The following is a 26,239-nucleotide window of genomic DNA, read 5'->3' on the forward strand; positions in this document are numbered from 1 at the left end:
ACTGTCGGTGTATTTCACTGTAAATGCTGCGGCCCTGGGATGTATTTCCTGGTGACATCAGAGATTTAAAAATCGTATTAGTCTGTAGCAAATGTCAGCAAATCCTGACTGAGCTGTTACAGATCACAGGAAGAGCATATGTGAATTGTGCTTCAAGGCAGTTATTTATGGTTAGAGAGAGAGAGAGAGAGAGAGAGGGAGAGAGAGAGAGAGAGAGAGAGAGAGGAGAGAGAGAGAGAGGTCCTCATCACGACATTGCCAAGAAAGCTGAGTCATGTAAGGCGAGAAAGGAAAAAAAAAGGCACCTCACAGAGTGCTAAAAATGAATAAAACAGTGACATTTTAAACATAATGAGCAGGAGGAGTGAGAAATATATTGAAAGCATCTGTCTGGTATCAGAAAAGGTTTGTTGGCAGTGAGTTTGGATGAAGGCGGATAAAGAGAGCTGTGATGGAGCTAGTGGTAACATGAAGCCGCGATTACACGGCGTGAATGTGAAGAGGTGGAGCAAAGATGACACGCAGGAAGATGGGAATGATAATGTGACAAAAGGGCTGGAGACTACGATACGTGGACGTGTTGTGTAGACGACGCGGAGTCGGAGAGAGCTGGTGCAGCAGCGGGAGGAGTCGCAAGAGGAGAGGCAAATAAAACTCCACGCCCCTCTCTGCCGAGCATCCATTTACTGAGCAGCTGATGTCTGCTGCTTCACTGGATGCGTACAGACTCAGCAGCAACAGAAAGAAGAAAAAAAACAACCCCTCAGTGCACTGAGGCTCTGGTGGATTTGGATTACAGCACTCAGGAGGCAAAGTACATCAACCTTGCCAGCGTGGCAAGAGAAGAGGCACTGGAGCACTTCTGAAGAGGTTTGTTGCATCATTTTTGTCCACACTGGATAAACTTAACCTCGGAGGGAAGGAGTACTTGTACTTCCTCTTATACCTATAACGGAGAATCTAACTGGAGCTGCTCTTTGTTGAGTGGAAACGGTCGGAGGAGAATCTGGAGGATTTCATAGACTCGTCCAGCTGATTTTGACATCGAGCAGTGGCTTGAAAATCCTGCAGTCTTTCCATTTTCTACAGGTTGCTCTCAAGCCTAAGTTTCAAACATGACCACCATGCAAAAGCTGCTGCAGCTGCCGGTGAACGCAGTGAACATTGTGAAGACGGTGCAGAGTCAGGTCCAGGGCCAGGAGGAGGACAAGAGCCCTGTGCTGACCCCCGACGGCGTGCAGCAGACCTGGTACAATGCCCTGCAGCCTGACGAGCTGCGCCACCTCCGATCTGGAGGAACAGGAGGCGGAGGAGGCAGTAGTGGTGGTGGTGACCACGAGGAACGAGCACCACTGGAGGAAGGTGGTGGAGGTGGCGGCAGTTTCCAAACTCAACCTTTGCGGTAGGAAAATCCAGTGGAATCCAGACCTGTTCAACCCTTTCACGCAAAAGTTATGAGCCTTTAGCCACTTGCTTTTCCAGGGCAGATTACAATGACACTGACAGAATATTAAGAGTGTAAGTCTGCAACCCTGCAAAAGAGTTGCAAGATAAGTCTACAGAGTTGTAAGACAATTAACATGATAAAAAATTCGAAAATTTTTGTTTTTTTACTCATAGCTTTTGTAGGGTGAAATATCGTTTTGCATCCTCAGTTGCTGGACTCAGTCAGGCCAGTTGCTGCTCGCAACTCTTGACATGCAACATATGAAAATACATGGCTGCTAGACTGTTCTTCACTTTAAAGAGACATAACTACAAATGTTTGGGACCACTGCTATAAAAAAGTGTATAGGCTCACTGTCAACTGAAGACAACAGAACATAACTCATAGATATCTGCAACATGTCAAATGGATTTTAGAGTAGACAACATTGTTTCACTCTTTAATGGTCCTAAGTTAGAAACGGATGGGAACCACTGGTAAAGAAAGTGAATAGTAAGTCCAAGATATTTAAATCCAGGGCTTTTCTGTGTTGGTGCCGTTATCGTCACACATGTATTTGTGTTCTATTTTATGAATCGGATCTATGATATCCTGAAGTCCTGCTGCTATCTTTAATTAATTAGCCTGCAGAGCTTTCAAACGAACATCAAAAGTGGTTCTCTTCAGAAATAGATTTGCTTAAAGGGAGCTATAATTACACTTTTGGATTTTATTAAGGTCGTACCTAAATTATTTTCCATCATTTTGCAAGATGAGAGCTCTACTGAGGTACAGTTCTGGTTTAAGCAGGCGTATTTCACATCAGTTACATAGAAAAAACAAAAAACAAAAGTCTCTGCAGAAAGTCGACTTATGTTAAACAGCCTGCTTATAAATGCAAGCTGCAACTCTTCAATCCCTTCATATTCCTCTGAATCATGCAAATCCATTTTCATATCTCCTCTTTTTTTTAATGTTGATGCAGTAGCGCAGAGCTCTGTTCTCGACGAACAACGTGACATTGCTTCTGAAAGTGTATCACTGAACAGTGGAGGCCTACTTCCATGGAGACCTGCTGATCTCTTGGCTTTGGTGCCAGGTAACCTGACCACTGCAGGACTCTGTTGTACCACAGCAGGTTAAATAATTCAGGGCTGTTTGTATATTCAGCTGCTGTTTGGTAGGACGGGACCAAATCCAGGGAAATTAGAGAGGCAGTGTTGGTGTAGAATTACTGTGGGCCCCGTAGGCATGACCAGGGAAGTATAAACCGAGTCGGAGGGTCGTTTCTCTGTAGGTGCTCAAGATGAGGCTTTATTTCTCCGATAATTCACTAAGGTGGCATTTATAGTTGATTAAAAATACATTATGGTCAAGCAGATAGACTGTAAAGTACCTGGGGCTGTAGTTTGTCTCCCCCTTCTAAACTTTGAATTCATTGAGCCATTAAATCTGCCCGTTAGGCCACTATACCATGTGTGTTGATGAAATACATTAAGAAGACTTTTAAGTGTATAAAATAGTGAAAGAGATCTTATAGGCTGTTAATTGTTGTAAGTCATTTTATCCTCCACCTTTTCCTCAATGGTGTTGCTAATATTGTTTAACCCTTTAAAGAGCAACTGCACATTTAAATGTGACAATATGACTTGACTGTGATGAGACACATCGATGCTGGTGTTGACATTAATTATCAAATTGTCATGTCATGGTTGAAAATGGCTCAAATCGCCTTCTACCGTTTTAAATATTGGTTCAGCCCTGATCTTCAAGGCTAACCCTGAGATAAAATCGACCGTTGGGACAATCTAGGTCATGAAATAAATGAAGGTTAATTCCCTTTAATCAGACCCTTCAGCATCTATTGTTTTGACTTTTTCATAATTACAGCATTATAATCACAGCACATGTGTGGTCTCTGCTTTCTGTGTACTGCAAATTAAGTTGAGATCACATGACTGAATATCTGGCGTTAGCAATGTGCTTTCTGTGAGTCTTTGGAGCAGACAGACTTCAGGCTGTAATTCCTATCTCCTTTTTGTCTGATTAAACAGTAAATTCATCTTCATTTATTTATTATTTATTTTCACATTTGGTGAGGTTTGGGTGAAATTCAAAGGAAGAGGGGTGTAAAGGTAACATGTAAAGTCTGTTTAGGTAGAGTATAGTGATTTGAATTAGGGCTGGGTGCGATAAATAACATCACAGGATCAAGCTTTTAATATATGCCTGTCAATTCTTATAACATATTTTTTACAATACATATTTTTAATAATGCACCAGGTTAGAGGGTTCCTTGCACAAATTACAGCATTAGTTCTATGAGAATCTATTTCATATCCAAGCAAAATTGGTATTGTACCTGAAATATCCCTAAGTGAATCGATATTGAATTGAATCTAATCCGAGATTAAATCGAATCTGGACCTTGTGAATCGGAATCGAATCGATTCGGGAAATCAGTGGCGATCCCAGCCCAAATTTAAACAAGGAATCCAGAAAAACGGACTGCACGGTGGTGTAGTGGGTAGCACTCTCGCCTCACAGCAAGAGGGTCCTGGGTTCGATTCCCGGGTCGGCCTGGGTTCCTTCTGTGTGGAGTTTGCATGTTCTCCCCGTGTAAGCGTGGGTTCTCTCCGGGTTCTCTGGCTTCCTCCCACAGTCCAAAGACATGCAGGATGGGGACAGGTTAATTGATGACTCTAAATTGCCCGTAGGTGTGAATGTGAGTGTGAATGGTTGTCTCTCTCTACATGTTGGCCCTGCGATAGATTGGCGTCCTGTCCAGGGTGTAACCTGCCTTCGCCCAATGACAGCTGGGATCGGCTCCAGCCCCCCAGTGACCCTAAATACAGGATAAGCGGTAGAAAATGGATGGATGGATGGAATCCAGAAAAACAGTTCTCCTTCTCCACCTCGCAGTTTAGGATGTATTTGCCAAAATGTGCTTGACAAACTGTCAACTCCATTGTGTCTGCATTAAATTATCTACATGTGTTCAGTTATTCACAGAAAAATAACCAAATAACAAATCTGGCATAAGTTAGATTACAACGTTTGGACCTTTTTACAGAGAAAACACTTCATGTTTAGAAGTTGACTTCAAACTGGGAAGTGAAATAACGCAGCTTCGGGCTGTAATAAAGAGACTACTAGATAGAAATGTTCGTATTTCTGGAGTCATGGCCTGATTTCACTGAGAGAAATGAACCAGTGGGACCTTCGTTTTCTGCTGGAAATTTGCATTAGTATCACTCATCCAAATATCTGAGCTTTCACTGCTTTGGGCAAAGTTATCTTTGCATTTTAACAGTTTATTTTCTAATTTGTTTGTAACCAAGAAACCAGTGTCCACTCAGTGCTTGCATCCAAAAATAATCCGCCAGCAACAGCATTTTCTAGAGACTGTCAGGTTTTTAATTTGCTACTCTTTGATGCATTTAGGTTTTGAAGTGTGCGACACAGTGATTTATATTATTCATGCAATGGAATTATTTAACACTTTGATGCTTGATGATGCAGGCGAAGGCAGAAATCTTTCCATGCACACAGAAACACACGTTAAAGTCGTGACATATGAACTGATCTACAATCTCCTCACAGACTGCAAGGCCTCCTTTCACTGCTGTCACCCCACCAAATCAGATGAAACATGTAGTAAACCGCTTCAGCCTCCCACGCAAACAGACAAATGATGTAAAACCTTCTGGCCACAGTTGGAACAAATAGTTTGGCTGTTGACAGTGAGCCTTTTGTAAACCCCAAATCTGACCAGGAATGTTAGGACTCTGCCAAATTTGAAAGGAAATCAGACTGACAATTACATTATGAATATTCTTTTTTTCTTTTTTATACTTTCTCCTGGCTCATCCAAATATTTTATGCACCACATTTGGTCAAATTAAGGTGAAATTTGAAGGATGAGTGATGGATATTTTAATTTGTTGAACACTCTTTAGGTAAAAATAGGCGTGACTGTAAGGAATCCAGAAAAACAATAATTTTATTGATCATATTGATCCTTTTCACATCAAAAATTGTTTGTTCTTCCTACCACTACTGAAATAACTATACATTTATGCTGCTAATTAACAGACGAACACAAAACGAGTCAAAACACAAAACCTCTTCAGCAGATGTAATAAGTAATAAGTATTTATATAAGAGATCAGAGTGTGTCTAAATCGCACTGTATCCATGTGTTTTATATCAGTGTGAGTTGCATCAGTGCATAAAGTCCCAGGAGTATATTACTTTGTTTCCACAGCTTAGCACCACAGGCCTTCAGCCAGACGCAACAAAGGCACTGCAGGAAGGCAGGAAATCGCTAACATCATTTTATTGCATCTTTTGTTGCCTTGGAAACTAGTTGGGGGAAATATGCAGCTCTGCAGCTATTAAATCACCTCGGCCAGCAACCAGCAAACCCCACCCAGGATTAATATTTGACTCTGTCAGTTGGTGGATTTTCCCTGTTTGGCAGTTTGGAGTTTCAAGTTTTGTTCATGAATACAGGGTGGCAAACTGACACACACACACACACACACACACACACACACACACACACACACACACACACACACACACACACACACACACACACACACACACACACACACACTGTACATGGAAACTACAGTTTTGTGATTTAATATGGCAGAGGTATACAACATTAGAAAAATAAACCCTAAAGACAAATAAAAAAAAAAAATATGATTATGAGATTAAAAGAAGAGTTTGTAGAATCCACAAACTGTCATCATCAACATTAGAGCGGTGCTTTGTTCTACCTTAAAGGCACGATTTCTGTATATGACCAATGTCTCACTCAAATAACTATATGTGGACAATCATAATTGGATTTTCATTTTCGAGTCATTATCAGTCCACTATTGGCTTCCATATACACGTACCAATGATTTTAAGTTGTAATCAAAAGGGTTCCGTGAGTTAAAAAAGGTGAATTGTTGTCTTCTGTTACTTGACATCACAGAGCAGCAAAGACAGATGATGATCGATGAGTATTTCACCGTTGAATTCGGCTGCCGTCTTTATCTTGGCAGCTGTTGCAGTGATCTTGTCTGCACCGATGCTGTTTGCAGGTTCCTGCTGGCAGGTTCTGTAGAAAGCAAACAGTGTTGTTTTTGTGTGTTTGTATTGCAGCAGGATGTCTGCTTAGAGCCATTCAAAGCCACCCAAAGGATCCTGCTTCTCATGTGTGAGCTAGCTGATCTGTTCCCATCGTCTCTGACAGGGAGGATACATGTTAATGGGTAACAGTAACCTGGATATAGAAAAGACAGCTCATTAAAATGGGAAGACAAGAAATACACATATTTCTGCTAGTTTATCTTTTTCAGGCTAGACTAAAATATCTCAACAACTACTGGATGGATTGACAAAAACATTGATATCCAGGGCCCAGAGGATGAATCCTTACAAAATGATTCATCCCTTGTCATCTGGTGCCAACAGCAGATCACAATATAAATATGAAGTTTATAGCCACATTTTGCAAAACTAATAGCAATCCCATAATACTTTGTGTTGCTGCTAATTAGCAGTGCAGTTATTATGCAATGATATGCTTATTTATATAGCACATTACCATAACCAAGAAATCAGTAATGGATGATGAGTCACTCATCCAACAATCGATTGGATGTCAGAATATAATTAAAATTTCCAATTTCATGAAGCTCTTCAAAAAGCTTGATTCCCCCTAAGATATTAAAAAAAACAATACACTGGAACAACACATGTTTTTAAATTTGTGCTCAATGAATGATTTAAACCAGATATTCAACAAGGGATCTGCGACCCCTAGGGCGTCCGCAGACTTACTGCTGGGGGTCCCCCAAATTATTTGATCCCAAAGTTTTTTTCTTCCAAAATTTGAAATATGTCTAAAAAATACACATTAACATGAATACAACCTATAAATAGGCAAATCTAAATCTTCCTATTTGTCAAATGTTATGTCAATATAGAACAATATAGAACATATGATTCAAATATGTTCACAGTATTCTGTCAATAATTACTATTTTGATGGCTGAACATTGTATACATACAACATTACACAGTCATTTTATTCATGGCACTAGGCTGCCCTTCACATTATTTTAAGGTTAATAAGCAACACAATTGTATACAAATTGTAATAGGGGGTCCTATAGCCAAGGGGTCCTCATGGCCTGAAAAACATTGAAGACCTCTGATTTAAACAATTCATTGACAATGAGAGTAATTTTGGATTCATTTCCTGTCGATCAAATAATCATTTCAGCACATCTCCATAATGGTTGGTGATTAGTTATTTAAATGCAAAAGAAGTGTAACTTCAACTGTACTGGTTGCATTTTTCCTGCTAATCTATAATTTCTCTGACAAGTCAACATTAAGGATTAAGTCACTTTCCAATTACCTTGCTTTTAGGAACTTCGGTTTCAAAGGTTTCCATATTTTACAAGCTGGATTTTAACACTTCAAAGAGAAGTATTTCTGGGTCACATTTGCAGACTTTGATACATTTTGAGCATTGGATGGGAAATCGTTAAACAGGTCTGTGATTCTTGTTTGAGGCCTCTGTAAACAGTCTTTTGATTTTTTTTGTGAAAAGCTGTGAAATGATTTTCGGTGTTTTTTTTCTCCGTCAGACATGACGACTTGAAGGAGATGCTGGACAGCAACAAAGACTCCCTGAAGCTGGAGGCAATGAAGCGGATCGTGGCGGTGAGTATAAATAATGTTTACTTTGGAAATTCACTGTACGGCTGCATGTCGACTTAAAGGCACGCAAAATTTCAAGAAAACATAAATGTTGCCATATAAACAACATGCATCATTTTTAAACCCCACTTGTTACCTGTATCAAACTTGATTTCATAATTTTGATGGAAATGAGAGATGCCATGCGAGATGCAGATACAAACTACTGATATGTTTTTTAGGTAAGATCCTTAGATGTGATATCCTTTAGCTGTAAGACAACGACAGAAAGATGATATAACTACTGAGGTTATTTACAAACTGTGCAGTCAGCTGTTAAATATTCATAATCTGAAGCTCCACACCCATCTCTTCATTCATCACCCCAGCAGGACAGAAAATATGACAGACAGAAAAAGAAATAAAGGGGGCTGAAATCAAATATAAACACACCTTCTCTTACTAATGACTTATAAATGTCACATTGTGAAATCATCACTGCAATTTCTTTTTTACTTTCTGATGATTGTTTTCTCTGCAGATGATTGCCCGAGGTAAAAATGCATCAGATCTCTTCCCTGCTGTGGTGAAAAATGTGGCCTGTAAAAACATTGAGGTTTGTAATGAACACGGTTTCATGTTGTCATATATGAATCATCTCATCACATTTTTAAAAGTGGTTTGGTTTTATCTCAGCTGTACAAAATATTTTTTTTCCATCTTTCTCTTTTTAAAGGTTTTTATCACTTTTCATCATCTTTTCACTCCAAATGTATCGCAGTGAAAATAATTGAGCTAATCTATATAACTTGGATAGCACCTGTTGTATTTGATTGGCCTTTTTCCTTCTGACTTCTCTCTGCAGGTGAAGAAGCTGGTCTATGTTTACTTGGTGCGTTATGCTGAGGAGCAGCAGGATCTCGCTCTGCTCTCCATTTCCACCTTCCAGCGAGGGTTGAAGGTACAGCAGCTTTCACAATTCTGCTTTTTTGAGTAGTGTTTATTCATGGTTCCAAAACGATGAATTGAATTCCCTGACTTTTCCTCTAGAGTCACCATGAGGTTGACATTTATAGTTTTGAGTATAATATCTTGAATATCTATTGGATGGATTGCTGGGAAATTTGCTTCACATTGTCTAGGTCCCCTGAGGATAACTTTTCTTCTGGTGCTATCATCAACATTTTAATTTGTCAAATATGATACCAGCAGAACAACATTCCATTCAGCCTTAGCTGTAGGTTGTGTTTAGCGCAGGGGTCATGAACCTTTTTCCTGAGAGCTAATTTGACAAAAGGAAGGTGTCCGGGAGCACCGATAGCAGACATCATATCTGTCTTATTTTTGTGGTGCTTTAATAACGTTTCAGCCACTGTAGTCATTGCCCACCGTAGGCGAAGGGCTTTTTGTATTTCCTTGCTGTTGCTGCGTTGGCCTTCTTCGTTAGTTTGGTAAACAGAGACGTTTGTCTTCTAAGTGTCATTTTCCTTATCTACTCGTAGACCCTCCAGCCGGAAAACCCCATTAAAAGTTGCTGTGTTGCTTTGGTGAAATGGAGCTTGATGTTACAGTTTTGTTTTGCCTGACAAGCTCACAACACAAATGAGACAAAACACCTTTGTTACCTGTTCCTCCTGAAAATAGTTTATTCTTTTTTTTTTATGATGAGCATGGTGGATATCATTTTGGCTAGACATCGTCATGTTAGTATTTAGCTCAACGTCCAGCTGTGCCTAAGAATAGCCTCAGATTGCTCTTGACTTGGCCATATTAACCTTTCTCTGTACCTTTACAGGATCCGAACCAGCTGATCAGAGCCAGCGCTTTGCGAGTCCTCTCCAGCATCCGAGTCACGATCATCGTCCCCATAATGATGCTGGCCATCAAAGAAGCTGCTTCTGATATGTCTCCATACGTCAGGAAGACGGCTGCTCATGCAATTCCTAAACTCTACAGGTGAGTAGCAGAAGCATAAATTATCTTTTTATAATTTAGAAATCAGTTGTTAAGCCTGCAGCGAGTCCGAGAGTCCTGATCCCCAGTTTGAGAACCTCGAGACTAAGATCAAATATCGTTTCTACTAACTGTCTGAAATGAATGGCAGTACAAATTATACTCATTAGTGCTCTGGCAGTGAAATCATTTGATTGACTGCTAAATCTTCCTCCCACATTTGTTGTTTCGTGCCTTTTATTATTTTATTCTTTTCTAGTTTGGATCCAGAACAGAAGGACCAGCTGATCGAAGTCATAGAAAAACTCCTCGCTGATAAAACCACGGTGGGTGTTTGCACCACTGATCCAGTCATTTCTTTCTTTTAACAAATGCAAATACATGTTTGAAAAAGTCACCAGACTGCATTCACTGCCTCAGTTGTTTCAAGGCTCATCATTGTCACCTTGCAGTTTTTGCACAAGCTGTTTTCAACTAAAATTCAGTCACGACTTACAGGTTTATACTTCAACTTGAATAATTTGACAACGCACAGATTTTATTTTGTGCTCCGGTAATCCTCACAGATTATTCTAACATCAGCACCTGTTGTGTGCTGCAGTTGGTGGCAGGAAGCGTTGTTATGGCTTTCGAGGAGGTGTGCCCGGAGCGAATCGACCTGATCCACAAGAACTACAGGAAGTTGTGTAACCTGCTGATTGACGTGGAGGAGTGGGGACAGGTGGTCATCATCAACATGCTGACCCGCTACGCCAGGACCCAGTTCCTGAACCCGAACATGAATGTGAGTAAGAGTACAGAATCATTACCACGACCAACAGTGATCAGTTCACGCTTGGGAACTAAATACCAGTGGCCGTGTACTTCGGATAAGCATCCGGTCTGGTCTGAAGTGTGGCACAAGGCTCTGTGAACTCCTGGTTGATGGAGGGTGCAGCATCCACCCAGACATGTGGCTCATGGTGTCATCCTCCTCGTTGGGGGAGGTCCAGCATCTGCACAGACAATCAGTACTGCCCAATGTACAGCGAGTTGACACAATCCATCCATATCCATATGTACATTACACTGCGACACACTGTACTGCTTCGTTTGCATGTCTGGTTAGATGCTAAATTGCATTCCGTCGTCTCAGGGCTTGCACTTGCACAAAAAAAGTAGAATCTAATTTAATGAATCTAATCTAGTAAATCTTTCCTGTTTCCTTCTCTGTCAACTCTGTGCTGATGTTTTCATGGCTGCCGCCTGAGCCACAAGGTCCGGCCCGGTTGTCTGTACCAGAAGTTCCTGTCTCATAATAGGTTTAACAGGAAGCTGAAAAACAATTAAGTGTTATTAAGGAAGCCTGTGAATACATTGGTATACAGAGGTCTGTGGCTTCTAGACTCATTCAGCCCTCAAGTGAACTAAGTTTTATACAGCAGAATGTTTTTTTTTTTTAATCCAACCCCAGTGCCTGCGATTTCCTTCAGATTTGGGAAGATTACTGTTTCCTATAAATACATCAAGACAAAAAAAAGTCACTTTTATGAACAAATATGTCAAATTTTAAGCATTTTGTAATTTGGATGGGTATGGCCAAAAATGTTATCAAGATACATGTCAAATCGTTATTTCTTTCAAGTTTAAGGGCTGCTTTTTGCTTCCCATTGTTGTTTACATGCTATTCAGATTGGCTAGTTACTTTAGTTTAGCAGTTAGCATAGTGAAGCTATTGCTTTCTATAAGACCTGTGTATTTTAAACATAATTGTAATCTACTTTAAGTACTGTATAATCATAGTTATAAGCACGTATACATTTTCATAATGCTTTATAGCAGTAATTGTAATGCAGAAAGCATTTTATAATTACTTATAAGGTCAAGTATCATAATGCTTAATAACTGGTGGTTGCGCACTGACATTTTTTTGCAAGGATCATGAATGCATGATATAAAAACAACACACAACCCTTTTCCCATTAGGTCCCATGGGGGACACTGGAAGGGGAGAGACTTTCTTGTCCTGAAACATTATGAATATTTATGAGTTCATATAACTAATTATACAGTGCTTTAAGCAAATGTATAATTCATTATAGACATGGGCATCATAAAAAGTGTTACTGTTATTCTTATTAATATAAATTCTTACCGCAATTTTGGCCGTTTCTTTCCTCTTTTCTCCACACTGGGGCCGCGGTTCATTTGGTTTCCAAAGCAGCCATCCTCTCCTCCATGGATAGCAACATGGCGTTCACTGCAGTCAGTTGGTGTTTCACTTCAGCAGTAAACTGAGTCATCTGGTGAGACAGCCCACTTATATCAGTCAGCAGTTTCTGCTCCGCTGCAATGCTTTCCCCTTATTCATCCTCTTTAGTCACATACTCATCATATGCAAACTTAAAAGGCTACGTTTAAAACACGTCCTGAACGTTTATGGAGTTTGACAAGACAAGCTGCTCAAAACAAACCAAGGTAATAAGATATAATTACCTCGTTAAAAATGACAGTGAAAAGACCATCATATGTACAGTTTCACTATTTTTCAGTGTAGGCTGAAAAGATGATCTACTGTAGATCTCAAACAGTTACTATTAGTTATGTTATGTTCTTAGGTCATGCTTACCAGTACAACAGGAGATGTTTGATTGGATGTTTGATGTCTGCTTGATTTAACTAATGATTAGAGTATAACTAGGGATGCACCAACATCAGATATGGTGACTAATAGCGAGACAACATAGAGAATATGAGATCGGTACTCGGTATTGGTTGATAACCGAAGCCCAGGTATCAGGACTGACACATCCTCAACTAGCCTATAGAAATGTTTAATTGTACTGCTTACTGTTGTCTGAATAATCAGTCTTGGCTGCATTTCTATGGTTACTTTTATATCTCCTACCCAGTGGGTGCATTTATTCAGTTTCTACAAACTCTCCAACCAAGTTCTCTTCGAGATCTTCAACCATCGTCGGTATAGGCTTTGCTCGATGACAGCAGGTCCTTTGTAGCCTGGGATCTAGCCCTTTTGGATTTTCTTTCCCAAACTCCATTTCCTAAAAGGCGTTTTTTATGCTCAAAATATTCCGTATTAGAGAGTTTGACGTTTGAGGTTTGTTTTTCTCCAGCTTGGCGACTTCCATCTTGCTGGGGTGTTTTCCAGAAATCAGGTTTAACAAACTCTGACTTTACTCTGAACTCTGAGTTGGCGGAATTAAGATGTGAAACTCTGAGTTTCCGGTTCCAGAACAGCTGTTCTGAATTAGTTGAACAGCTCTGAGTATTTAAACTCTGGGTTACAAGTGTACCCGTCGACTATAAAAAGCCATCATCAACGGAGCTCCGATACTACAAGTTGCTATGCCAACCGCGGAGAAAACGTGGTACTCCTACTTCACCCCATTCGAGTTAGAGATAGTACTTTGTGCTTATTGCGAAAACAAGCGCATCCTTAGAATCCCTAAGTGGAGCAACGCAGCTCCAGCTGCAAAGGAGAGAGTTGGCGTGGGAGGCGATTGCTGCCAGAGTCCTTGCGTACGACTGAATGAAATAGTCTATTGATTTAAAAGTTGCAAATGTTTTATTTCCAGCTCTACAGTGGAGCACAGCGGTGCAATGGTTAGCAGTGCCTAATGTTCAGGCGACTGGGGTTCAATTCCTTGTTGTGCACAACTGAAAGTAATGGAATGGAATAAAATTCTTTTTGATTTAGGTGCAATCCCCCAGACACAAAAGGAACGTGGCTGCAGCTGAAAATGAAGCATAAGAGTTTTGTACAAACAGGTAGCCTAAGGCATATGGTTCAAATCATATTTCATACTAAACAAATTAAATACCAATAGCTTCATCCGCCAAGGGAATACTGCTTCAACACAATTAATGTCTTAGTTAATTAGTATCTTAACATTTAACTTCACACAACTTTAACTGTCACAGAAAAATCTAAGGGCTATGCAAAGAATTCACTCTGGTGGGAGACATGTTGGAAATGTAAGGCCTATTACTAAGTAATCTTCAGGGAATGAAAACAAATCAATTTTGGGAAAAAAAACTCTGATCTGTGGTCAGTATATCAGTATAAGATATGCTGATTTCCATAATAAGATAGATCTTTCCCACTAATTAATTGCGTAGGGATTTCACCATTCAAAGAGACAAATCCCGATGCACTTTTGATGAGGAAAAAGTAACTTGAAATTTTGATTCCTTTTCATAAAGTTCAGAGCACATGTGAATATATGGCAAAGATGAACATACGCTCAAGTAAATCTGCATATAACATACATATTCATCCACACAGATATATGCTTGTCATGCCTGCACATGATCATGCCACAATCAGCTCAAATATCCACATAAATATGTGTACGTATATCTGTGTGTGTGTATATATATATTTATATATATATATATATATATATGTGTGTGTGTGTGTGTGTTTTTTTACGGGGGGACCATTAATTCAATCAAATACAAGACTATATCACTCCTTTTCATAGAAACAGTTTTTGGGGAGAGTACTGTTCAACTAAAGCGTATAGGAACAAAACTTCCAGGATTATGTTGGATTGATTATATGGTGGTTCTTCCGTTCTGCATTGTTTTCCTCTTTCACTGTAACCAACTTGCTGTTTTTTTTGTTTCACTGTTTTTACCAATTTTTCAGGCCCACCTGTCTTTTTGTTCTCATAAGCGATTGGAAACAAATTGAAAAAATGTTCATACTGTGTTGATGAACATTGTTATTGTAGTAATTCCCAATGCATGTGGTGACATAATTGGTAGAACCATTTTGCCTCACGTGTTCGTCCCACGCAAGGTTGTCTAATGGTGCTTCTTATACACAGTGTTGCTGCTTTTAAACACGTGTATTCAAGAGCAAATTACCATCTTGTCTCTTTTTTAGCAGCCTATAACTACTTCAAACGCAAGCGAGAGAAGAGATCTGTCTTGGTCCGTTTGCCTGCAACACCCTGCTTAATCCCCACTGTCTTTGCAGGAGTCCCTGCTGGAGGAGGGAAGCGACAAGACCTTCTACGGCTCAGATGAAGATGAGGACGAGGAGGAGGAGGAGAAAGAAAAGAACGCAGAGGCTCCTGTAATGACCAAGAGGAAGCCATACGTGATGGATCCAGACCATCGGCTGCTGCTGAGAAACACCAAGCCGCTCCTTCAGAGCCGCAACGCAGCTGTGAGTCCAAGCAGCACTCTATAACGGCCCATTGACCCTCCTCATGAGTCAGTTGCCATGGCAGAGATCATAATTGTTTTCTCTCCACCATTATTCCACGTTGAGCCGCAGGTCCACAAACATTGATGTTTTCAAATACGCAACCTTGGCTCATGTTAACAAGCAGCTGAAGTGCCCTTGGGCATTTAATCAGAGCTGACCTCTCACTCTGAAATGGGGACAATCTCCCATAGGAAATTAATAAAGTATCACACTACAAAAATGCTGCTGTGGTGACCTTGGAAGGTCTGTTTTGTTCTGCTTTTTATATGATATGAATTTCCCCCTTCACACATTATTGTGCTTTGTTCTGCTGTAGTTAAGCTGTTTGCTTCAAGACGGTTCAAGATTAACCCTGTTCCTCAGGCAACAGTTGTTTTCCTTATCTTGCATGTCGTGCAGCAGACATTGAGCTCTATAATTACCCTTTATGCAGATTCTTGTTTCTAACCTTTCAAGTAAATAATTAATGGTTTCCCTTTGTCTTGATGGTTTTAAATAGTTAAGCTGTTGTGGGACTATTGAAGCTCTTATTTTGCCATATACGCTTCTTAGTGGGGCATTGGAAGTCGGAATCGACCGCCACACATGCTACTTAGAGTAGTTATGGCCAATATACTTATATTAAAGGGATAGTTTGGGTGTTTTGAAGTTCGGTTGTATGAGGTGCTCATCCATAGCCAGTGTATTACCTACAGTATTACCAGCACAGGAGCAAAGCAATGTCCTGGATGGGGGAAGCAGCAAAACATATTTTAGACACCTAAATAAAGGTGTACCCAAAACAATTGACAATTTCAACCTAAAGTGCCCTGTCAGTGTTGGGCCTTCGGAATCGTCCTAACTCTCTTTATTGCATGACTTTGGTTCAAAATAACACTAACTAATAAATCCAGACGGCTCCTGTTCCATGAAGAAACATTTTTTTTTTTTGTCAAAGGAGTGCTGTGGCCTTCAAGAGAGCAACAGTTAGTTCCCTGTTGACGGCTGTACACCTGCCCAGCACCAACAGATAGACGCCTTTAGTGACATCCTGATGATTATTTTCTCAGAGAGATAACAGCTTTGGCAGTTGGTAGAGACCAAACACAGAGCTAAAAGAACGTGAATAATAGACTAGCGTTCACTCGGTGGACACAAACACAACTCTCAAATGAATGATAGTGTTGCTCCAGAACTGCTAGATAAATAAGTGTTTGCTTACAAGTTCACTATATCAGTTTAATTATTAAATAGTTATATGTCAATGTTGTGTTTATAAACAACGTAGCCAAAGTGGTAAAAATCTGTTATTGCAGGTTTAAAACGTCTTAAAACAATGTTTTTATGTCCACAGTAACACAGATGTTAACGGGAACTCTGCATCTCCCTCATCCCTTCAGAGCATTTTAATGTCTTTCAGCTTATTGAATTTTATTTTATGGCCCATGACTTTACGTTTATTTTCACTCCCTTCACTCTCATCAGTGTTGCAGGCAAATGTTTTCATTTGGAATTCTGCTAAATCCACTGTAGGCTACACTACCTGCCCAACACCAAACAACCGACAGATAACGATAACAACCAGCTGAACATTGTGGAACATTTGGCCCATTAAGAGACAGCTATTTACTCAGGAGTTGGTGGAGGCCAAAAACAGAGCTGAAAGAGAATAGTGGACATTCATCTTGTGGTCACTTAACATACCTCCAAGCTAATGCCAATGTTGCTCCATTTGCTAACACATTGACGATCATCTGGTAATCAATGTTTACAAGGGTTGTGAGGTTCAAATATTGTGCAAATTGCTGATTGAGTGCCTAAAAACACAACCCCTTCCCCTGGAATGACTCAGCGCCAGATCATTTCTTTGACTTTTTTTTGCGAGTGCTGTTAAAAAGAGGGGAAAACAATATATTTAGTTCTTTCATGGAGTTTCAACAGAATTAATATCACATTCAACATCTGCTCTGCAACATACTGCAGCGCAAGACTGCTGCTTTAGAAATGAATTCATTCTTAATGGAGAAGCATTTAACACCCAGGCGGACAGTATTGCACATTTGAACTTTTTATAGTATTTTACATTGTGAGATGACATCATTGGTGATGATTAATCCTTCTCTCTGTTTTCTCTGCACGTTCCAGGTAGTGATGGCTGTGGCTCAGCTGTATTTCCATCTAGCTCCCAAAGTGGAGGTTGGGGTGATCGCCAAGGCCCTGGTCCGTCTCCTGAGGAGCCACAGGTGAGCTATCATTTGAAATAAATGGTCTATTGCTATACCATACATTTTCCGGAGCAGCATATTCCAAAAGTTAATCATAGTGTAATTAAACCAGCACGAGCCAGCCAGCCATGAGGAACAATATACATAAACAGTTGAATATGATAAGAGGAATCAACAATGACCATGAAGCTCAGCAAAGTGAAAACGGTATGAGAACAAAAAAAAGTGACAAGTGAGGGGAGTAAAATAAATGTGTTCGGCCCTGAAGCAGGAAGTGAAATTAAACAGGGAGCCGAGTGAGTCTGAGGTAAACATAAAGGCATAAACCATAAGGAGTGATGATGGCACATAGGTGGCCTCTCAGCAGTAAGTCCTGCAAACTGTCAGCGTCTTATTGAACAAGTGCTCTTTTGGCTCAGAGTGTGCTGTAATGGGATCATCATTCAGGCGCGACCAAACAGCAGCGTCTCTCTATCGGGGATTTATCAGAAATCCATCGTACCGGACAATATGTTTCATTAGATTTTATTATACGTATGAAGTCTTGACATTGAAGATTAATGCCTGTATATTTAACAGCTACTAAAGTTATTCAAACCATTCTATTGGTGTTGTTTGTCTACTAAACAAACCCAAGGGCAGGTGGCAGATGGCATCTGGTATGCATTAAAAGTCAATAGTTTAAAGTTCATTTTGGACTCAGGAAACTGTAACCATTTTTGTTTATGGCTTTTTCAGAATGTGTATTGCAGAAGTAACAAATATGACTTTCAAAATTGAATCTCAATCTAAGGAAGAGGAAGAATTGAATATAGATTTTTTTTAGATGTTCCAGACAACTTGGAACTCAAAGATTTCCAACCTAGTAAAAAATCACTTGTGTGTAATAGCGTCACTAGACGGTGGTATGAACCCAAAATAAACAATTGTGTTGTGTTATAATCGCAATAAACAGAAAAAAAGGATGCCGATATAACTACATAATAACAACAGTCTTCTAAATAGTCTGAAGTGGTTTATTAGATCTGTCCATAAGATGTTACACTAACACTGTAGCTGCTGCAACAATATATGACATAATGTAATCTAGACATAAATACAGCAGCAACCTTGTTAATTGTACCAGACAGTTATGGTTTATACATAACTGTATGTGGCATTTTTGTTCTGTCTGTACTGATTGTACGATTGTACATGGTTTTTTGTTTACCTTTGGCTTAACGCACCTGAAACGTTTGGAGATCTGAAATTGAAAATTCCAACTGCATCTGTGGGCTTTTAGCTCAAATGATTTGTTGTTGCATGATCTTCTCTAAATTATGCTAGACATTTTCATACAAACATGACCACCTGAAGAGCCCTGGACCTTCAGTACGGCTCTGGAATGTCTCAGATAAGGGGATACATATGTTTCTATTGCCCTTTTACTTCATCAATCTCTCCTGTTTCTGTCTCTTCCTCCAGTGAAGTCCAGTATGTCGTTCTTCAGAACGTAGCAACAATGACGATTAAGAGAAGGGTGAGCTACACCTGTGGTATCTTTGGGTTGTTTGTGTGTCATTTGAACTCACCTGATGAAGGAACTGCAGATTTACTGAGATTTGCTTCTCTCTTTCTGTGTTTGTTAAACAGGGAATGTTTGAACCGTACCTAAAGAGTTTCTACATCCGCTCTACAGACCCAACACAGATTAAAGTCCTTAAGGTTCTTTTCTTTTCTCTTCTATTCTTGCTTGGGTCAGAATTGTGCTGCTATCCCTTTTCTTTTTAATCCCAACATCGGATCAACAGAAGAACATTAAGTATAAAGTATATCGCCAGCACCTTTAGTCTATTAAAAGTCATCTTGAGTCATCAAAAGGCATAGACATCAAGTTTAAAAAACATTTTACAAGTCTTTGCCACAGGTTTTTAGTTCTGTAAGTAAATGACACCATGGGATGAATCTGTACAGTAATTACAGCAAATAGGTTTGCAATGTTCAAAAAGGTTCCTCTTTTTTTCTCCTTTGCAGCTGGAGGTTCTCACAAATCTGGCCAATGAGACAAACATTTCCACCATTCTGAGAGAGTTTCAGGTACAGTGAATCCTCCTTTGAAGGGACGGTCAGCTTCCTTTGCTTAACTGTACTGAGTGAATATTTCTTTCTGGCAGACGTACATTAAAAGCATGGATAAAGACTTTGTGGCTGCAACGATCCAAGCCATCGGGCGCTGTGCCACTAACATCGGCGAGGTGAGGGACACGTGTCTGAACGGCCTGGTGCAGCTGCTGTCCAACCGAGACGGTGAGTCTTTCTGTGCCACCTAAATGATGCAAGTGATGCATATTGCAGTATGCAGTAGAGTCGGGTCTATGGGATCATTTCATCAAGCTTATTAATCTGCAAGAAGTAAGCAAGTTTAGTCACTTGATCTAGGGTGAAGATGAACACGTTCAATGTTCACTAATTATTCATGACTCTTCGTCCTGTACAGAGTTGGTTGTAGCCGAATCGGTGGTGGTTATTAAGAAGCTGCTCCAAATGCAACCAGAGAAGCACAGTGACATCATAAAGCACATGGCCAAACTAACAGACAACATCCAGGTGAGAGCCTCCTTTAATGTCTGGCTTTAAAGGTTCTGGTTCCAAAGCAAAGGAAACAAGAGTTGTTCTTGGTTTGAAAAGATCAAAGGTTGCTGTGTTAAAACAAGCAACACAACCATCTAATGTAATTGTTCCGATGGTGTAATAGGTGCCGATGGCGCGGGCCAGTATCCTGTGGCTGATTGGAGAATACTGTGAGCATGTACCTAAAATTGCCCCGGATGTCTTGAGGAAGATGGCCAAATCCTTCACTAACGAAGAGGACATTGTCAAGCTACAAATCATCAATTTGGCTGCCAAGCTCTATCTCACCAACTCCAAACAGGTGTGAATGTGTTTCTAGTAGTATGACTAAAACGTGTCAACAATGTGTGCAGTCTATAAAATACATCATCATATATGAGTTGATTCTACTTTGTATAATTAATCTGAATTTGTAACTCAGTAAGTACGACTTAACTCTTCAAATAAATGTAGCGCGGTAGGTATTCTTGTTTGTATTCCACATATGAATTAATATATCCTTTTTCTCACAGACCAAACTGTTGACGCAGTACGTTCTCAACTTGGCAAAATACGACCAGAACTATGACATCCGTGATCGGGCGCGCTTCATTCGTCAGCTCATCGTGCCCACCGAGAAGAGTGGCGCTCTCAGCAAGTATGCTAAGAAACTGTTCCTCGCCCTCAAACCTGCACCGATCCTCGAGTCTCCATTTAAAGGTACAGAATCCATTTTCATACTCCTGGGAGAGAGTTGAACGCAAACACAGTCCGACTATAATTCTTGAGATAACCGGAAACAGGGATTACTCATGTATGTGCTCCAATCAACTAGAAGGTTCTTATCTGGTTTATTATATTTTACAGTATTTTCAATTTTGTAACACTTCCATAGTAATATAAAGGTCAACTTTTGGAATATTAACTAGGGCTGAATTACATTTAGTGCTTGGACCCTCTAATGATTTTCAAGATTAAGAAACTCTACTAAATGATTACATGATTAACTTAAGCCTCCCAAATAAGAGTATGATTATCCCCCCAATAATGGAATAACTAATCACCACTGTTGTTTTTTCTTGTTTTGTTTTTTTTCCAGATCGAGACCACTTCCAGTTGGGCTCATTGTCCCACTTGCTGAATGCCAAGGCTGGCGGCTACCAGGAGTTGCCTGACTGGCCCGAAGCTGCCCCAGACCCCTCCGTGCGCAACGTGGAGGTGAAGGATTCTGTGCGTGCAGTGGGAACAGTAACATACAGAGACACGGGGGCCCTCTGGACTCTCCAGGGGCCCCAAAAGGTGGAGGGGAGCGAGGGTTGCTCCCACCCCAGAGCAGTGCCTCAGAGGGGCTGCACAGAGTCACTAGAGCCTCACATCCAATATCAAATTAACTCCAATATAACATTGATTCCTCTTTCACTAGCCATCTTTCATCCACTTACAACTCATTAGCATCAACAGCTCATCAGTAACATGCATCCCTTTTGGGCCTTCATCTACTTCCAAATAGATGCTGCTTAGCCACCCCCTTCCCTACATGGAGGAGAATGAGTCACAAAGGAGAAAAGAGGATTATAGTTTCTATTTAAAAACGTCTGATTCACTATGAAAACATGGTCACAGGTATTGAACTCCTCGCCCTCTCTGCTGCACTTGCTTCTGTTCGGCAGCAGCTCACTTGTCCCGTCTTGGTGATTTCTCACCGATGTTTGAGCCAATAACACATGCGATACCGAAGGGAACAATTTGTTTTCTCGACAAATCAGTAGCAACAGCACTCACCTCCTGTAATCTGTGCTTGAGGTTGACTTGAGGAGGGCAAAAACACCAATTTATATTTGTACAGATGCATTCATCAATGCATTTACCAATTATTCATCCATTTTAAAGGTATACTATTCAGGACTTTAGCTGAACAAACAAACTTAGTATTTTGTAGAGTCAGTAAAGACCCTCTTCTTCTTCTCCATCCCATTCACTCCATGTGCCATTGGTTCATAACCAGCAATGTGATTTAGATGAACATATAAAATCAAAACTTGAGCGTGTCACTTTTTTTTGTGAAAATGAAGACTCAAAATCATCAAATTCTAAATTTCAGCAGTGACCTCAAGACTTGATTTTGTTGTCCTATATTTGTTAATCATTGTGATTATGGCGTAGTTTGTTTTTTACTCACAGCTCAATGTTCCATACCCACTGTTAACTTGTCATATACTTGTGATGCAGATTTCAAGGTGAGGCCACAGATGCATTGAGTTTTATTTTGATTTTCTTGATGTTCAAGAGACCATACAGGGAGTTAAGCATGTTTTACCTAAATAATGTTGCGTTACTGTTGACTGTTTTCCAAAGCACTGAACCCCTACACTCCAGGCAGACATTTTTTGTCTAATGAGAGTTGAAACCTGCTTGAGATAGTCGATCCATCACTGTGGACAATGTGAAAATGCAGCGGTGAGCAGGCATTCTTTTGGGAACGCAAAGAAGCGCCGCTATCTGATTGATATTCTGACAACAGACCTCATAACTACATTATACCATACCCCAGTTCTACCGCTCTCATTGTGGTCTGGCAGCCATCAAATTACATTAGGCTCCGATGTCAGCTGATAAAGGACTGCTCACGCATCAGCATTCAACAAACCCTTTCTTCACCTGACTAGAGAAGCTGGGTTTTTTGTCTTTGCTTAGAGTTTTCAAACTGCAAAATATGGCAGCTATCCTCTAAATGATAAACCTCAATGAAAAGATGTTTAAGGCCTTTGCAATAACCAAAGTGTTACATGTTTATCATGATAACATTTAATGTAGTTATAGATATTGGAGTAATGGTTTCCGAGAGGCGATACCGTATTAATTGATCCATGAATTGATATATTGAGGGACCAAATGAATACTGTTATGGATCAGTCGTTCTACCACAGGTTTGATTCCCACCAGGGACACACCTCCCACCATAAGATGAAACACCTGAAGTGACATAGAGTAAAAACTTGTGAGCACACAAGATGAGAGCCTTGAAAAGCTAAAAGAAATGGATACACTGTTGAGTTTTAATGGTAAAAGTGGGCAAAGACTAAACATCAACAATCCCAGGATCACTGTGTCTTGTACAATATGCATTTTAAAAAATATAATTAATAGTGTTAAATCCATTTCAATTCAACATTTAAACAGGAGACACACAGAATGGACACTGCAGATCATCTGATAGGGCTGTGGGATCTCAAGCACGTCTCAAATCTCTGCCAGTTGTTATTCAAAGTGATTTCAAAATGAATGAAAAAGATGGATGGCTCGGAAGTTAGGAAATCAATGTTAAAACATTTGCTTTGCTTTGAAAAAATGGTCAGCAATACACATTATACAATCTCCACAGACGGAGGAAGTCGTACCCACCGGCGAGGGGCGGATCAGCTTACTAGGAGACTGGAGAGAGGTGCCACCCCGCCTCAGTTTGGGAGTGCAGTGGTGTTTTGTTCTCATGACTACTATCTCTTTCCTCTCGAAGTCTCTCTCTCTGTCATCATGTAACTGATGATGGTCAAGTTAAGATAAGAGCTGCCTTTCCAAGTGGTAACAGATTACCTAGAAGATACACAAATAATAATATATCCTCTTAAAAGACATTCGAGTTGTAGAATGAGAGCTGATGCTAAATGTTAAACTGGAAGACTGATTCAAGTAGCAGCTGAAAGCAGTCAATGGGATTAGAAATCTGAGCTTGACAGCAGTTGACCATCTCGTAACTCAAGGTCCACTTGTCCTGGAGCTTTCGACACATCCCATGGTTCCTTCAATTGGCTCTGTTGTCAAGGAACTGTAGATGTTCAAACTTTTCACTTGAAAACTGCAGTTGACAAAACAATCTCCACTTAAGGTCCACTGACTCACTTACATTTTTACATATTAAGTGTTCAGAATAAGACCTTTTGAATACAAAAGTGTATTTCTTATTTTGGAAGTAAATATAAATGCAGGAATTTAGCATGCGATATGGTCAAAAGCCCCCGGAATAAGCAAGTAAGTGGACATTGTATTGGCAAGTGGTTAGTTTGTGGGCAACTGACTTCCCCATTTCCTCTCCTGCACCTAACTGGTCTCACGTGAAATGTGTGACAGGGTTTGTGAATGTGTCACAAATGTTGCTGTGTAATACTAAGTGATTCAGATCTCTCCTGTTCCACCTCATTATAGTTCATATGAATCCATGCCTTGTCACTGATGAAGACTAAATGCATTTTCTGTATGTGTTTGCTTGACATATTAGTAGTGAATGCTAATGCTGACTTTTATTGATTTATTTAAGTATATATTTAAGTATATACAGTATGATTATGTTATATTGGAGTACATACCACAAAAAAGAAATCCCTAATAATTTAGCAAATTGCCAGATATTATGGTAAGTACTGTGATGAAATCTGGGGTTTAATTTGTCTCTGATATTAGAAACTGTTCTCACACTTCTTATTTTGTAGATCCAGACGAGTTCCTGTTCCTGTTTTTTCTTCCTTATCTTACCTCCATTCCAATCTTTCTTTTCTACACCTACCAGGTTTTTACGCTGCTTGAAAGAGTCACAACATTAACGAGTGTGAGTCAGTTAGCGGCAAAGAGCCCACCTCCTTGAGCCTCAACCCATATAGTCGCATAACCCAGAGTGCTTTTTGACCCCCCGCCCCCCCCAAACCCCCCTGCCAAACATAGTTGCTGTTCTGTGCTTAGCTCAGCCAAAGCTACCTGAAACACAGCCTCCTCTTTCTTGGCCTCTACCATTAAAGAAGTGATTCTTTAGCAGGACGTGCCGTCCTCTGACATGCCAAGATTCGTTAGCAGCCTTGTGGGTTTTAAATGGGGTTTGGAGATGTCCACACTCATTAGCTGATGACTGTAGTTAATGAGTTTGGTCATAGAGAGTGCGAGACGGATCAGTCTTTTTGTTTTCTTGTGTGGGAGGATAGTCACCACTCCTCAAAGACATCACTTCTCTTAATGGAACTGCTCCCTGTATTTACAGAAAACCATTTTGCACCCGGTCATGAAGGCATCACCTGGTGCTAACATCTATCTGTGCCCAAAAATACATTAGTGTCTGCACTGATTTTGTTCTCTGACTGTCAGATCTAAAAGCAGATCTGACGGCTGGCTTCATTTGGCTGCATCTGCCCAGGCAGAGGCATTCATGGCCGCGCTACTGTAATCTGCCCACGTCTCTGCTTCTGTCTGAGGGGTTTGTCACGGAAAGCAGAGCCGACGGCTTACTGTTCGAACTCCGCTTCCTCTGCCAGGTGCCTGAATGGACCAAATGCAGCAGTCGAGAGAAGAGGAAGGAGAAGAAAGTGGAGAAGCCGTTCTACTCTGACTCGGAGGGCGAGTCTGGGCCGACGGAGTCAGCTGACAGTGGTAACTTTAGGGGGCTGTGTTGGTGCCATCACATGATTCTCTATTTTCTGTTTTTTTTAATGGAATTGATTGACAATGAGAAGCATATATAATATCACCAGCCTTATTTTCTAATAAACACTGTTATTTTGCATCTATACTACAAAATGCATGCTTTTAGTATTATTTCGTATTATTTTGGTCATTTATTAATTTGTTTGTGGGAATGTCAGTGGCACTGTTTGATTTTTTATTGTAGCATTGCAGCAAAAGTAAGTATTATTTAAAACTAAATAAACAAATCATTTGCTCCCAGCTGTTGTTTATTTCTACATCTGTACAATATGCATATACACAGAATATATGTCACTGGATATGGCCTATACTTTAACCAAGTAGACTCTCCCTGTTGACCTTGTTTTCCGTATAAAATAACTGACCTGCTCGCCCTCTGACCCCGACCTTTACCCCCGTTCTCCCCTTCAGAGTCGGACTCTGCCAGCGGCTCAGAAAGTGGCAGCGGCATCGAGGAGAGCAGGTCAGCATCAGAGAGTGAAGAGAGCGAGGAAGGCTCCGAGTCTGAGGAGGAGGAAGAAGAGGAAAAGGACAAGAAGATCAAGAAGGAATTGAAGAAACCAGTGCAAGAAAGTGAAAGGTAGAAAATTACCTTTATATTAAAGTACATGAAATACGACTATAATTACATTTTGCCATGTTTTCATTCCCCAAAAGCAAGCCCCCTTTGTGGTT

At 40.3% G+C, this 26,239-nt stretch overlaps 1 protein-coding gene across 12 annotated transcripts in view; it reads left to right on the forward strand.

Annotated features, from left to right (window-relative positions):
- Window positions 1–26,239, forward strand: part of ap3b2 (adaptor related protein complex 3 subunit beta 2) — a 41,841-nt gene that overhangs the window by 5,022 nt on the left and 10,580 nt on the right. For 2 of the 12 annotated variants that reach the window (XM_084016902.1, XM_084016894.1), the window contains exons 2-20: window positions 8,086–8,161; window positions 8,679–8,753; window positions 9,003–9,098; window positions 9,933–10,093; window positions 10,350–10,416; window positions 10,692–10,874; window positions 15,075–15,266; window positions 17,433–17,530; window positions 18,977–19,031; window positions 19,145–19,216; window positions 19,526–19,588; window positions 19,666–19,798; window positions 19,989–20,098; window positions 20,247–20,423; window positions 20,635–20,821; window positions 21,201–21,319; window positions 24,663–24,701; window positions 25,396–25,510; window positions 25,976–26,144. In XM_084016902.1, the coding sequence (XP_083873028.1) occupies window positions 8,086–8,161; window positions 8,679–8,753; window positions 9,003–9,098; window positions 9,933–10,093; window positions 10,350–10,416; window positions 10,692–10,874; window positions 15,075–15,266; window positions 17,433–17,530; window positions 18,977–19,031; window positions 19,145–19,216; window positions 19,526–19,588; window positions 19,666–19,798; window positions 19,989–20,098; window positions 20,247–20,423; window positions 20,635–20,821; window positions 21,201–21,319; window positions 24,663–24,701; window positions 25,396–25,510; window positions 25,976–26,144 (2,187 nt within the window). Of the gene's footprint in view, window positions 1–1,053; window positions 1,403–8,085; window positions 8,162–8,678; window positions 8,754–9,002; window positions 9,099–9,932; window positions 10,094–10,349; window positions 10,417–10,691; window positions 10,875–15,074; window positions 15,267–17,432; window positions 17,531–18,976; window positions 19,032–19,144; window positions 19,217–19,525; window positions 19,589–19,665; window positions 19,799–19,988; window positions 20,099–20,246; window positions 20,424–20,634; window positions 20,822–21,200; window positions 21,332–24,662; window positions 24,702–25,395; window positions 25,511–25,975; window positions 26,145–26,239 lie in introns of those variants that run through there. The other 10 variants (XM_084016903.1, XM_084016895.1, XM_084016892.1 and 7 more) reach the window with 9 other exon arrangements.

Source organism: Eutrigla gurnardus, assembly GCF_963514095.1.
Source record: "Eutrigla gurnardus genome assembly, chromosome: 9".
In the NCBI taxonomy this organism is placed as follows: Eukaryota; Metazoa; Chordata; class Actinopteri; order Perciformes; family Triglidae; genus Eutrigla; species Eutrigla gurnardus.